Source organism: Rhinolophus ferrumequinum, chromosome 26, assembly GCF_004115265.2.
Source record: "Rhinolophus ferrumequinum isolate MPI-CBG mRhiFer1 chromosome 26, mRhiFer1_v1.p, whole genome shotgun sequence".
NCBI lineage: Eukaryota > Metazoa > Chordata > Mammalia > Chiroptera > Rhinolophidae > Rhinolophus > Rhinolophus ferrumequinum.
This window is the reverse complement of record NC_046309.1, coordinates 25,845,644-25,860,210: the sequence shown is the minus strand read 5'-3', so window position 1 is coordinate 25,860,210 and position 14,567 is coordinate 25,845,644. Positions and strand designations below refer to the sequence as shown.

Here is a 14,567-nt window from a genome sequence, read left to right as displayed (position 1 = left end):
CAGGCCGAGTGCATGGTGAAGCAGCTTGTCTCTTGGCTCTAGAATACAGACTGACAGCTATGCTGTGGGGCCAGATGGCCGCGGAGCCTGAAGACAGTGGGAGGAGACTGTTCCGCCTGATCAGATTCCAGCTTTTGGGGTCGCCATGAAATGAGTGATCTTCTGCAGGAGACCGAGTCCAGGCCAGAGAGAGCTAGATGCCTGTCGGGGTCTGGACATGCGTGTTTGAGTGGGTCAGATTCATGATTAGACGTGGCAAATGTGAAGAAGCTGAACAAGCTAATGGTGGATAAAGGGACAAAACTTCCCTTTTGGCTTTTTCAGTTTACATTTGAGTCCAAAGTGAAAGGCTTGAAAACCATGCAGTTCAAGTGCTGGGGGTGGGAAGCCTCAGGCGCCATCCATCTGGGACCAGTGAAGACCTAAAGACTGGCCACCCAGACATCTTATGACTCACACAGGTCACCTTGTGAGGTCAGGGTGGAGTGAGGACCACGACTTAATCCCCTGCTTTGCCACAGCGTCACTTTACGTGCGTCACGTAGGTGCTGAGTACAGAGGGAGGTGGTAGCAGTGTCTAGCAGTTGATGTTTTCATTTGAACAGACTCACAAAAATGGGTCAGTTAGATTAGAAAGAGGGCGGAGGAGAGAAGAAAGGAGAAAAGAAAGGGGAGGCAGACTGCAATCTTCTCTGGAGGAGACACTTTCTTTTTCCAACTGGCCGTAGATGAGGCCAGATTTGGTCAGTCCTGAACATAGTTTGTAATTATATATTTTACTTGTGTCATCAGTTATTGTCTGTCCTCTCTGGAATGGAAGTTTCACAAAGGCTGGGACCATATCTGTGTTTCTGCATACAGCTGTATGTCTCGGCAAACACTTAGGAATATTTGGGAAATGCGCAGAGATCCGGTGAGTGAATGAATTCACCGACTGCATCACAATTATCTGAAGAGCTTATTTAAAATCATGGACTCTGAGCACCACCTCAGACCAGCTGTATGAGCTGGCGGGGCCTGGGGCACACGGCACAGGCTGGCACCTCTCAGCTGTCTCTGGTCTCCGTAGCGTCACCTCAGGAGAGTGACCCTTCCCTCCCAGCTGCAGTGGTGAATGTTACGATGGAAAAATCTCATCCTGTGAACACACATAGTTGGGTAGGGGTGTGTCATGGGCTGTTGACCTTGAAGAGAACTCACTTCTCTGTCTTGTCTCTTTCTTTAAAAGCAATAGGTGGCCAGGAAAGGGAGTGGAAAGGCGTGAGTACCAGTTGTTCACACAGCCCCCTCCACTGTTTAGGGGAACAGGTGACTGAGGAGGGATTGGCTGAGACCAGGGGAGCAGGAGGTCCAGACCCCCTGTGTCGCTTTCTAAGCAAAACATACAGGAGCCAAGAGTTAAAAAAAGTTTGTCATGAGGAATTGGGAGGGACTTTGAAAAGGTCGGTGGCTCTGAAGAAAAGGATGGACTTGAGAAGTCTAACAGGAAACTAAAAGGTTATGGATCTTACTAAAACCCATGGCAACTTGGCCTTGATTTATCCTGTTTAAGCCCAGAAGATCCCCTCTTGTCAAAAACTGTTTACCACTAGATATATTTCTGAAGACTTAGAGCAGGTGTCAATTTGGCAGTTTTTCCATAGCAGTAGACTGCTAGAAAGTTTCATATTTCCTCTTTAATCTCCACCGTCACTGTATTTATCCTCCTGTGATATCATCATCTACTTTAATCCTTAGGAAGCACTTAGTCAATCTCAGACTGTGACATCTTTGTATTTCCCATGGATTTAACGGAATCGGTGTGGAATCACTAAGGTCCTACCACATGGGAATCTTGAAGTATTTCTGAGTGTGATACAGACTATATTCATGAAGAGAAGTATTTTATATATTGAACATGCAATTCAAGAAGAGGAGCTCTTATTGGCTGCGAACAATCTAGGCATCTTCAGGAAAGGTTCAGCTTTTAGGCTGTAAGAAATATGGAAGTGCTTTGTCTGTTATCCCTTTGTCACGTTCTTGTTCCCTCCCTGCGGGAGACGAGGCAGTTTGCACCTTCGGCCTGCTGCAATCCTGGGTCCCCACACCAGGCCCGTGCACTCGTAGTCCCCTGCTCTGCTTCTGTCCACAGGAACGGAGGAGATCACATGGCATCGGGAACTGAGTCCTTGACAAACGGGCGTTTGTTGGAAATGCGATCTGGGTCCTGAGTATAGCTTGTGGCCCTTCTGACCTGCGAGGTAGAGACCCAAACCACTTCTGCCACCCTCTCAGCCCCAATCCCGTCCCCGCTTCCTCACTCAGAAGATATGCCTCGCCTGCCATCTTCACCGAGATCAATGTCACCCACTCTCATCCCTCCTTACATGTGACACAGCTCATATCACACCCTGCTTTCCAACATGGAATGTATCCCTCCAGTCATTCATCCTTACCCCCCTTCTTTTTTCTTTGTCTCAGAACAAGAAATGGCCGGTTTCCTTTTTGAGGCAGGGTGGCTGTGTTTCGTGAGCTCTTGGCATTTTGTCTCTTGGTTCCTTGTACTCTTGTGCATCTTCAGTTTCTCTCTTTCCACTAGATTCTTTCCTTGTCCACAAATATGTGTAGACCTCTCTTTTTTTATAGCAAACAAAATGAACACAAAACCTTCCATTGGTCTTGCTGTTTATTTAGATTACGTCCATTAAATCACTGGGCTGGGCCTTATTATCCATCCATTTAACCTTCCAACCATCCATCAGTGCAGCCTTCCTCCCTTCTTTCCTTCTTTTCTTTCTTCCTTCCTTCCTTCCTTCCTTCCTTCCTTCCTTCCTTCCTTCCTTCCTTCCTTCCTTCTTTCCTCCCTCCCTCCCTCCTTCCTCCCTCCCTCCCTCCTTCCTTCCTTTCTCCCTCCCTTCCTCCCTCTTTCCTTCCTTCCCTCCTCCCTTCTTCCCTTCCTCCCTCCTTCCCTCCCATCCATCCATCCATCCATCCATCCATCCATCCATCCAGCATTAACAGAGTGCTTACTGTGACCTTATTTTACACATTAGATACCTGAGCCCCAGAGAATCAAGAGAACCAGCCTAGGTCATACAGCTCAGCTATCCTGAAGTGTATCAGGGTTTTCACCTTTTAGCTACATGGTAGGGTCTCTGTTGGCTTCCTAAATGTTAAACCCAGTTGATCCTTTTGAGTTTCCATTTTACTTACTCTGTAATCCTTGGGGTGGAAGCATGAGAGGATGAAAGTACTAGAGAGATTACGTTTTTTAGACTATGACATGCATAAATTTGTATTTTAATTTTATGGTTATTTGTCAGATGAAAAACTGTTTTGTTCCACTGTGGCAAGCCCAGTAAGCTACTGGCATGTGCGAAGGCTAATTTTAAAATCGAAATTTGCTTATGAGAGCTTTATGGTTTATGTTGTAGGTTATGCACCAGGGAGAAAAATTCAAAGTGACACCAAATATGTTCATGTTAGATAACACCATCTGCCCATTTGGGTCAGTGCAGCTCTTTTAAAATACTCTGAGGTGCTGGCCCGAAGCCTGCGTGTTTCAGGATAGGCCGCAGACTGTTACGCTGAGACCCCCAAAAAGAGACTTGGTTTGAAGTTGAAGAAGGCTTCAAGTCCTTTCCTTCTTTCACTGGCTGTCCATTCAGGACACGTTGGAGCTTCTGCTCCAGGGAGTTTGGGCCATGAGCATAAAGAAGGACAGTGATGGGTAAGACGCCATCTACCGCTGCGACAAGAGGCCTGAGAAGTTCCTCCTCTTCTCCCCCAAACAGCTGCAAAAATAACCCGTCTTTGCTGAGGCCCATTCTTCCCACTTAGCAATACTGGGTGGGCGGTCTGTCTCCTATTATAACGTAAACGTGAATTGATAGGAGTCGTTTATACCTTAGCAGGAATGTTCTGGTCCCATTTGATAGACTACTTCTGCACTGGTTTTGACAGGAAGAAAGCTCTGCGGGGCAGTGGAGTGGGAGGACGCTGCAGAGTGAAGATCTGAAAAGGGAAACCATAGGCCATGCCTGTCTGTGTGTGTTCAATGAGCAAGCGAGTCATAAAAAGGTATCTTGTGGTAGGGCCCTTGTAAGATTAGTGGCACAGACTGAGCAGCTCCGTAATCAGCTGGGTGACTTTGGTCAGGTCACACTCATTCCTCATTTCTGAATGGAGGGTGTACATGGTCCCTTAAAGTCCCGTTTAATGTTGACATCCTGGGATTCTGCTGGAGGAACTGAGAAATCTGAAGCATCGCAAGGTGTTTCTGTGGTGGGAGCCACCTGTGAGAGGCACTGTGGGTCGGTGGCAGGGGCCGTGTCTGTGCTCTGTCCCCTGGAGCCCAGCTCAGGCCTGGTGTGGAGCCCTTCGTGCTGTGCGGCTGAACGAGGAACTAAGTAAGGCTTGGCGTGTGTCCAAGCAGCGTAACGCAGAGAGCAGAGCCAGCACTGGGGGCAAAGAAAGCGCCCCCCACACCCCCACCCACGAGTGACTGAGAGCCACTGCCAGTCTGTGACCACAGTTCTGAGTCCTTTGGGGCCTTTCTTCTCTTCTAATCTATTCAGGGCATTGATGGGTGGTTGGGACCAAACGGTGAGCAACACCCCGTTTCACAGCAATTTCCAGGGCTTTCAGCCAACTTAGTAACAACTTGGTAACAACCAGAGGCTGCACTAGCCAGAAGGGTAGACCGGCAGAAAGAGGGGTGCATCATAGCAGTATGTGAGGTGCGCACGTCGTCAGTGTAATAAACGAGGGCTTTGCTGGGATTTCTGAGAGCGTCTGCAGCTGGCACTGAACCCGGTCTCTTACATGCCGTTTGAGCCGAGGTGTTTTACATGTCTGTGGAAAGTGAGGACCCTTAATAATAAATATGATTTATGACCAAAATAAATACGATTTCCTCTTTACAGTTGAAGAAATTCATATTCAAATAGGTTAAATAACTCACCTGAGCTTAAAACTCCCTGCTGGATCCATGGTTCGTAAATTTATCATTTCTAAACTTCCTTCTTCAGGCGAGATCTCTTATTCCTAGCAGTCCAAATAGTATAGACGAGTCTTATTTCTTATTAGCTTTCATATCATAGTCTCCCATCTGCCCAGTGAAATCACTTGAATTCTTAACACATGAAAATTCATGTAGTCAGAAGGGGTAACTCTTTAGAATTAAGTCAACTTATCCTAGTAATAGGATTGGAAACACTTGGTTTGATCAATAGTTCCTTCTGGTCGTTCATAGATGTTCTTTCTGTCTTTTTTAAAGAAATTTTTGGTAGAGCAAAAGAGAGACAACATCAACTTTTAAATAGTAGCCCAAAGCCCATTCTAGAGTAGATATCAAAACCTTGTTTTTATGAAATAAAAATAAGGATAAAGGTACTGAATTCTATGTTAATTCCACATTCTACATTATGTTATAAAAATACAGTTTAGTTATCCTATGAGACTTTGGGATATAGTTGATTGCTAAATTTCTTCTGCATAATGATTTGTGACTGCTTAAGGAACAAATTCCAAATCAGACCGGGAGTAGAGCAAAGGATGTGAGAGAGACCATCTCACATTCGCGAGAGGGGAGGGGGCCGGTTGGGAAGGCTGGGAGAGGTGGCCTGCGTTCCAGTCCCAGCACTCAGGGAGTCCGGAGGGCAGTCTAGTCATGTGAGCATCATGGCTTCTTTCTAATGAGAGTTATTTCTTTTCTCTTCTGCAATGCACAGCACATAACAATTGGTAAGCTTGTGAACGAGGAAACATTAGTGGTGGACGACAGACGCTTTTGTTTATAAAGCACTTCTTAGCAGGTGGAACATTGCTGAGTCTCCCAGCAGATGGGTGCCATCCATACATGAAATGGGATGCCTTTCACTCTTTTCATAAAACTAGCATTTCTATAAGGAGCTATTTATTTTTTTAAATGGAATTTTGCTCTCTTAAAAATTTGATGCAGGTATGGCTTTATCAGAATGTAACATGCCAAGAACTGGAATATTTCATAAGCCATACTTCTAAAACTGGCCTATTTGTATACTTTTCTGAAGTTCTTTTTAAGCTATGATGATTTTGTTTTTAGAGTACTATGTAAATTTGGAGGAAAATAATATTGAGCAACTCTTAACAGTGTTCTTTTATCCATGATTATAGATGGATATAGTTATAGATTTTTCTTGAAGACCAATATTAAATGCAGAAAACAATGTTAAGAATTTAAAATATAATGGGTATTTTAATTTTATTAAACTCTTTAATTTTTAAAATGAACACATTTTTGGAATAAAAAATTAAGTACTTAAGGTAGCTATAATTAGTAAATGAAACATATTTTATAGACATGTGTGTAAAATTATAAACAGTAACAAGGACCATAAACATGCTTATTATTTTTCTATTCTAGATATTTGAATGGTGGTATTTTCGCAAGTATGGAACATCGTTCATTGAGCAAGTCTCAGTGAGCCACTTGCGCCCCCTTCTGGGAGGGGTTGACAACAACTCCTCCAACAATTCTAACTCTAGTAACGGGGACTCAGATTCCAACAGGCAAAGCGTCTCAGGTATGGAAAGTCCTTCAGTTTTTGCAACATTATTTGTTTACTTTTCCTAAATTGTGACTATATGACAGTAAGAATGTTGTTATTTTAATATTAGACTTCAGAGGAAAATGCAGTTTGTTTTCCCAAGGAGTTGACAGCCTCTACCAGAGAAATAGAGTATAAGCGTCCAAAGGAAAAGGAAATGTTTACCTTGTTAAATTTTACTTTCTGTTTCATTTGATTTAGCTAACGATCATTTAGGCCAATGTTCCCAGCTTGAGTCTGCGGCCTTCTCGTCCCTAGTTTCTCAAACATTAGTGAATGTACCCATTCTCTTCCGTGTAATTACAGAATCTCTAACTAGAGCTGATCACATAGCTCCTCTGCCAAAAGGCTTCATGGTTCCCACTCCATTGAAGAGAAAGCCCAGATTCCTTAGCGCAGCAGAAGCTGCTTCTAACCTATCTTGCCAGCCTCGGCTGCTGTCACAGGCCAGCCCCTCTCCGTTGCGCTTATTGAACATGACGTGTTTTCTCCAGACCACTGCCTGGTAGTCTGTCCCCCTCTCGCCCATGTTTGCTCATCTTTCATACCCCAACTCAACCGCTGCCTCTTGGGAGGACTTCTGTGATGGGTTGTACGACATCTCTCCAGCTTGACTGACTCTTACTATTTTTCTCTTCAGCAACGTGTATCAAATTGCACTGTAATCTTTAAACTTGCTGCTTTATTACAGTATCTCTAGCATTTTTCAGCGTCTACTATATCATTGAAATTCAGTGAATGAATGAATGAATGCAAAGCCTGTGCTTCTCCACCCATGAAAGAAGATGGAAGAATATAATTTGCTAGCTTGGTCTCTTCATCAACTCAGTAGACATTTTCTGAGTTCCTAATATGAACCTGGCCTTGTACAAGGTCTTAAGAATGTTATGATTTTTAAAAAGCCCAAGCCCTTGTCCGCATGGGACTCGCATGTCTACCGAAGGAGGCAAAGTGAGAAGTGCTCTGACTGCATGAGGGAACCATGCAGGGCTCCGGAGAACAAGAAGGGAGTCTTTACCCAAACGGGAGGGTGATAGCACCAGTTCTGAGACTTGAAGGGTGAAGAGGAAGAAATTAAAGATGTCTTTTCTTCCTCCCTAGAATAACTCAGTCCACATTCCATACCTGCCTACCCGGTGAGAAGCATCAAGGGGCATTGTGTATATATTTTATTCCCGATATTGATTCAATGCTCTTCTGCTACAGCCTCCGCCAGCCAGCCACGAGTGGCAATGGGCACCTCTAGGCACACATTGTTTCGTCCTAAAGGGTACACGTGTGAGTGATAGCACCACTCAGGTAACACAATTGTCGGGGACTTTGTAAATTCATCTACTTTGTGAAAGAAACAGAAAGAGACCTGAGCAAAGTGAACCACGACTTTACCCAGCTGCTCTAATGAGTGGGGCATATTATGCTAATGAGGAATTCTGATCATTCAGTCATCATCACAGGAGCTGCTGTGGATACTTTGCATCTTCTGGGAAGATCCCACAGATTAAATGGGCCCTTATCTGATAGTCTTTGAATGACACAGAACATTGTAGAAAATTAACAGATTGAAATCAGAAGGCAGCCTCATTTGAGGCCATTTTTATTGTCAGTACATTTTTGTTGTCATTAAAATTCTCTCTCTCCCTCTCCTTCTCCCTCTCCCTCTCCCCAGTTTCAATTTCTTACATCTTTCCTTTATGCAACAAAGAGCCCACGCTCTTCTTACTGTCACTGTTATGTCACTGTCTGTTTTTGTGGATGCCTTGAATCACTTTATGCATTGAATACCCTTTATAAAAATACAGTCAACAGTAATAATCATGGAAATTCCCATTTTTATTTGTACTGAGTTTTCACCTAAGATTGAGCTTTTGAATATTATTATTAATGTAATTCCACTAGTAGTTACTGAATGTCTCCTACTGTGCTTGGATGCAGTATTTCTCTTCATTTGTATTTATAATAGATATAGCGTTTATGAGCTGATGTCATAACAATGTTCGAATAGTTACATTTAAGCAGATGGAAATTTTCCTTAGTCTTTTTAAGGCCCAGTCTCCCCACTCCTCCTTAACATTTGGGTTCCTAATATTTGGCTGAATCAGCCCAACAAACATGAATGTTGATATGGAAATACCAGATACCATGGGACTAATGTCACTTTCCACTTCTTCTTTCTTGTGGTGGTTTTTATTTTTTAATAAGAAAAATGTTATAGAAGCACATTGTGTTTATCTCTACCCTTAATCACTTTCTATTTCATAGCCTGGTTTCAGCTAAATATAAAGGAAAAAGAAGGTCAAAACTGAGGGTAATCAAAACATTTTTTTTAAATAGAGGAACTTGTTTTTAAATTCTTATTGCCTTAATAATAATAATAAAATGACTATTGCCTTAATAACAGACGGGTGAATCTGTTGATTTTCTTGGAGCATCGTAGGACAGGTGTTGGCTGACTCTTACACAAAACGACATGGCTGACAGTCTCATGAACATTGGCAAAAGCACCTCAGTGGCATTGCTTATGTGAGAAAATCGTTGGAAAAGCTAAAAATAAACTGAGAATACCAGGTGTAAACATTAGTCTATATGAAAACTCACAGTGTAGCTTAAAGAATCATTTGTTCTGATTAAAAGCTGACCTACCTAAGAATAATTTGGGGTGGGGTGGGGGGAATGGGGAGGGAGAAGGTTGGGATTGTGTAAGGGCAGACTGTTCGTGTATTTGTTTAACTTTTGGATCCGTGGAGATTGACCCGAGTGCAAAGTCTCTCAAAATTTGCAGTAATCTTTTTATCTGTGGGCCAGAGGAGAAATGTTAATTATACAGTCTCTTAATCTGGCCAAATTTTAGCTGGTTTGGCTTAGGTTAACATTTATGAACGTTTTACTTGCTTTGCATATTTGGGAGCTGAACTGCTAGTTTTCTTACAAATACACAGTTTGTGATAAACCCTGCTGGTATATTTGCCATGTCACCATGTTTCTTGTTGCCATTTCTTAATTCAACTTAGCTTTTGAGCTGATGATGCCTAAGGATGAAAAACGTGGCCAATTTTCCCCTGTCTTAAGGGAATGGATTCTCAGGGTCCAGTAACATTCTAAATTTGGGTTTATGGAAACATCTGTTTGATAATTTGCCCTGTTCTCAAATAAGATGCCATAAAGACAAGGTTTGCAGCGTTAAATTTCTTCAAGATATTTGGAAAAGTGCAGGGTGTTCCATCACGTGAGAAGTGTCTTTGCCAAAGACAAGTTTAAATTCTCTGAGACCCTTTCATAGCCTCTTGCATAGAACTGGATCTTTAGACAAACTCTGGTTATAGTCTCTTTGCTCTCTGTTGCAAATCATGTCATTTGAATCTCATTTAACCTATGTGAAGTTTTTAATATAAAACCATGAAAAAGAATTTCACCTGGAATTCTAAATTAAAGTTTATTACATTGCTAGAGGCAGTTCAAACACCAATTAAATACAGATAATAAATTAAAGGAAAGCAGGGGAGATGAAGAAATTCAGGTAAAATGCAAAGATACATGAGTATATCCGAAGACCTCTGTAGATCCTTGAGTTCTCAGGACACCAGAGAAATTAATTTCCCCATAGAAAGCCATGTAGTTTGAGTAATAGTAACTCTTAGTGCCTGTCAGCTTTGCACGTATTGTCTCATTTAATCCTCCCAGTGACCCCCACAAAGCAGTCACTGTTATTGTGCTATTTCATGGTGCAGGAAGCTGCGGTACAGGGAGGTTAAGTCCTCTGCCCGACGTCACATGGCTGGTCACCTGGGTGGTCTCACTTCAGAGTCCAAGGTCTGAAGCACTAACTGAAAAATGGAGTCCAGTCCTCGTGAGGTCTATAAACTCAAGACTAATATAATGATTAAGCAATTTAATTTCATTAAAACCCTGTACTACAGTATAGAACGTTATTTCTGAAGTGACATTAGCTAAACACTTTAGAAACAGCTCAGTGGCAGGATTGGTGAGGACCGGGAGCTCAGGCTCTGGGGTCAGACAGATGTGGCCTCATCTTGGCTCTGCCACTTACAGTTTGTGGCCTCGGGCAGTTCACTTTAACCCTCCTTAATATCTTAATTTGCACACATGGAAAGAATGATAACATCTGCTGCATGGAGCAGTCGGAGGACTAAGTGAGATCGTGCAGAAGTATCCAGTCGGAGGAGGGCCGCCGTCTGGCAGCGTCCTCCTCGTGCCCAGACTCCTCCGGGAACGTGATGGGGGCACGATGCACACACCGAGCTATGGCTGCCGCTTCCGCTGGCGTTGGGCTCCGCTCAGTGATGCTCTTCAGACCCAGGCCTTGCAGTGCTTGCATTTCAAATCTGTCCCTCATTTTGCCGCATGAGCCGTGGGGTTGCACTGTAATAGTCTCAGTCAGGGGAAACTCAATTTGTACTCACCAAAGTCTGTGTTCAAAGTGATTCTTTTAGCCTATATTTAGTATATATTTTAAAACCTTTTGCCACTAAAATTTACGTTCTAGTACAGTATAGATTAGATTTCCAGTTGACTGGTGAAAATGCATAAAACAGTTTTAGACCCTGGTGAACATCTATTTAACAAACTTATCTCACAGTTTATACATTATTTGGTAGAGTTCATTGATTTAGATCAGAAATGACTGATGAGAACTGTCTGAGAGATGCCATTAAGGATTTAACCATCTTGGCGGTATTCTTGAAGAAAATAGTACACTATCCTGAATAAAGCAGATCGCTAACAAATGGTCTTAAAACTCTTACTTATTTGCACTTATTCTGTGAAAGAATTGGAGCGAGTAACATACTCGTTGAATTGAAAGCTACCTACATGTTACTTTGTGCCTTCTAATAATTTTTTTAAAATAATTATTTTGAAAAGTTATTTTTGAAAACATTAAAGCTTAGTTATTTAAGAAAATGGATATTTTGTTACTCTTAATGATGGCTTAAAATTGATATGTATGATGTTCATTTCTGAGATATCAAAGCTAATAAATATATGTAGGATCACATGAAGGAAATTGACTGGCTTGGCGTTAATCTTTTTTTTAATTAAAGTTTATTGGGGTGACAATTGTTAGTAAGGTTACATAGGTTTCAGGTGTAGAATTCTGTATTACATCATCTGTATATCACATTGTGTGCTCACCACCCAGAGTCAGTTCTCTTTCCATCACCCTCAGTCTATCATCTCCCTCCCCCCTTACCCTCTGGTAACCACTAAACTATTGTCTGTTTTTGTTTCTTCATTTCTTCTTCTTGTTCTTTTGTTGTTTTCAGTTTTATATACCACATATCAGTGAAATCATACAGTTCTCTGCTCTTTTAGTCTGACTTATTTCGCTTAGCATTACAACCTCAAGATCCATCCATGTTGTCGCAAATGGTACTATTTCATCTTTTCTTATGGCAGAATAGTATTCCATTGTGAATATATACCACAACTTCTTTATCCATTCATCTATCGAAGGACATTTTGGTTGTTTTCATGTCTTGGCCACCGCACACAAAGCTGCAATGAACATTGGAGCACACGTGTCTTTATGGATAAATGTTTTCAGATTTTTTTGGGTAGATACTCAGGAGAGGCATTCCTGGGTCATATGGTAATTCTGTTCATACTTTTTGAGGAATCTCCACACTGCCTTCCATAGCGGCTACACCTGTCTGCATTCCCACCAACAATGTAGGAGGGTTCCTTTTTCTCCACAGCCTCTCCAACACTTGTTACTATTTGTCTTGTTGATGATAGTCGTTCTAACTGGGGTGAGGTGATATCTCATTGTGGTTTTTATTTGCATTTCTCTGATGATTATTGAGGTTGAGCATTTTTTCATGTGTGTTAGAGCTTGGCGTTAGTCTTGATTGTTCTAATACAGCTGATAAAAATTCACTTAGGGCCCTTTTCTGTTGTACTTTGGGACTGAAATGTTTAAAAGTGTTATTAAAAAGTACATAACATTTCCCCAGAGGAGTTTTCAAAACTGTTTATCCAGTGGAAAATGTAATTGGTAAAGGCACAGGATTTTAAAAATATGATGTTGCAGGTTTCAGGTCTGTTGCATATAATGGAGAATTGTTGGGCAGTCTGGAGACCTGGACTTCATCTCAATTAATATGAACTTTGAGGGGATTGTATAGCTTTTCTGTGCTTTACTCTCTACTTCTGTAACAGGGGCCTCCTGTATGCCCCTCACTAACTTATGTTAAGGGACATAGGTGACTTGAGCTTTAAACCCCGTTGTAGAAAGAAGGCTCAATGAAAATCAGACTTACAGTGACGATAAAAGTTGCTGTTGTTTGTAATAATATTACCATCATTATCAGATTGTAGATTCTGGGAAGAGGTTGTAACTTTGTAGTATAAGAAATCTTCCTAGGCTATGAATGAGTAATTTATATATTTGAGGGCTGTGGGAGTGGGGATTCTATATCATTTTTAATTTTAGGAAAAAGAAGTTTTCAGAGTTCAGTAATTCGATGTAGAGTAATATTTTCTTCCATGTGATCAAAAGCAACATGACATGGGAGCCTTTTGGTTTCTATGAGAACCAAGTTCTCCTTTTCCTTGAGGAGTGGGACAAAGGGAAAGTCTGCGGCCCTCCTGGAACATTGGTTCCTTCTACAGTTATTTTAGTGAGATTCCAGATGACAGTTCAGTGCCCTTTTCATTTTTCTACCAAGGCTGTAAGCTCCTCTCGGGCATAACACGTCTCTTTTTTGCAGCCCAGGGCCTAGAGCGGGGAGTAGTGTGTAAGAGGGACGTCTGGAGGACAGATTGGAGCTGCAGCTGAGAAGGCCGTGTGGGTAGTAAGCAAGCTTTGTGTCCTTCATCTTCCACACGGGACCGCATAGTCACCCTCATATGACAAAGGGGGCTCTGTTCTGCTGCGTGAGGAACGGGACGGGCGCTGTTCCGTTCTCTACTGCGGCTCTTGCTCATGTGTTTCCTTCTTGCCTGCGCGCTGAGGTCAGAACGTCTCCGTCAGCGTTTGCGGGCACGGAGCCCACGGGGGCTGCTGCAGATGGAGCCACGGGGAGAGCGCGGTTATTGTATCGGGGGCGCATTTTCCGCTGAACTCTTAGTGCTGTTAGCACGTCCTGGGTGGAGTCCCGGTCGACAATGCGTGCTTCTAAAGAGCCCTGACGTTATTGTTCCTGGAGAATGGAAAATTCCTTTTAGGTAAACTTTTAATTCTGACTTAAACAAGGAATTTATTTCTCAAAGACACAAATAAGATAAGAAACTGGACCTCATGTGGAAAAACTTTTACCCTCTGGAGACCTGAGTTTAATTTCTTGACTTAAATCTTCATATTCTAATATGTTTGGCATTTATAACTTTTGTCCATATCACAAAACCATCACGCAGTCTGATATTTATGGGGTATGTTCCCTCGAGTGATTCCAGACCAAGAGTTTTTGTGTTAAAGATAAGATTATGAAACAGAGCCCCAAAGAAGAAATCAATGTAGCTATGACCTAATTTGAAATGAAACTTTGGCACGTGTTCATATTTGACCTCTAGATTGCTTATTTCTTAAAGGAAAATTATACCTGCCCTGCACCTTCAATTTGAAGGGTATAGCTAACGAAGACATTTCTTATGTATTTCTTCATCACATGTTTTTTCTCAGAACAGTTTACATCTGTTACAATTACTTAGATTCTCATTTCTAAGTTGCAGGAATAGCTGAAGAAACTGAATACAAACCACATGTATAACACTAATGTGAAGAATGATTTTTGTTTGTTTGCTATTTGATTTTTTTTACTACTATGTTTCAATTTAATATTGACCCCCTTTTATGAAAGGTGAAGACTGCCCATCGCCCTCTCCACAGTTCTTGGTTTTGGTTAATTGTACTACTATTCCTTTTTTTAAAAAAATTATTTTTCAATTACATTTGACATACAATATTTGTTTCAGGTGAACAACATACTGATTAGACATTTATATACCTTACAAAGTGATCCCCCAAAAGACTAGTACCCATCT

General features: G+C 41.9%; 1 protein-coding gene across 8 annotated transcripts in view; it reads left to right on the top strand.

Moving 5' to 3' along the window:
* ST7 (suppression of tumorigenicity 7) overlaps positions 1-14,567 on the top strand; it is a 249,212-nt gene that overhangs the window by 139,735 nt on the left and 94,910 nt on the right. For all 8 annotated transcript variants that reach the window (XM_033098862.1, XM_033098867.1, XM_033098864.1 and 5 more), the window contains exon 3: positions 6,386-6,545. In XM_033098862.1, coding sequence (XP_032954753.1) covers positions 6,386-6,545 — 160 coding nt within the window. The remainder of the gene's footprint in view (positions 1-6,385; positions 6,546-14,567) is intronic.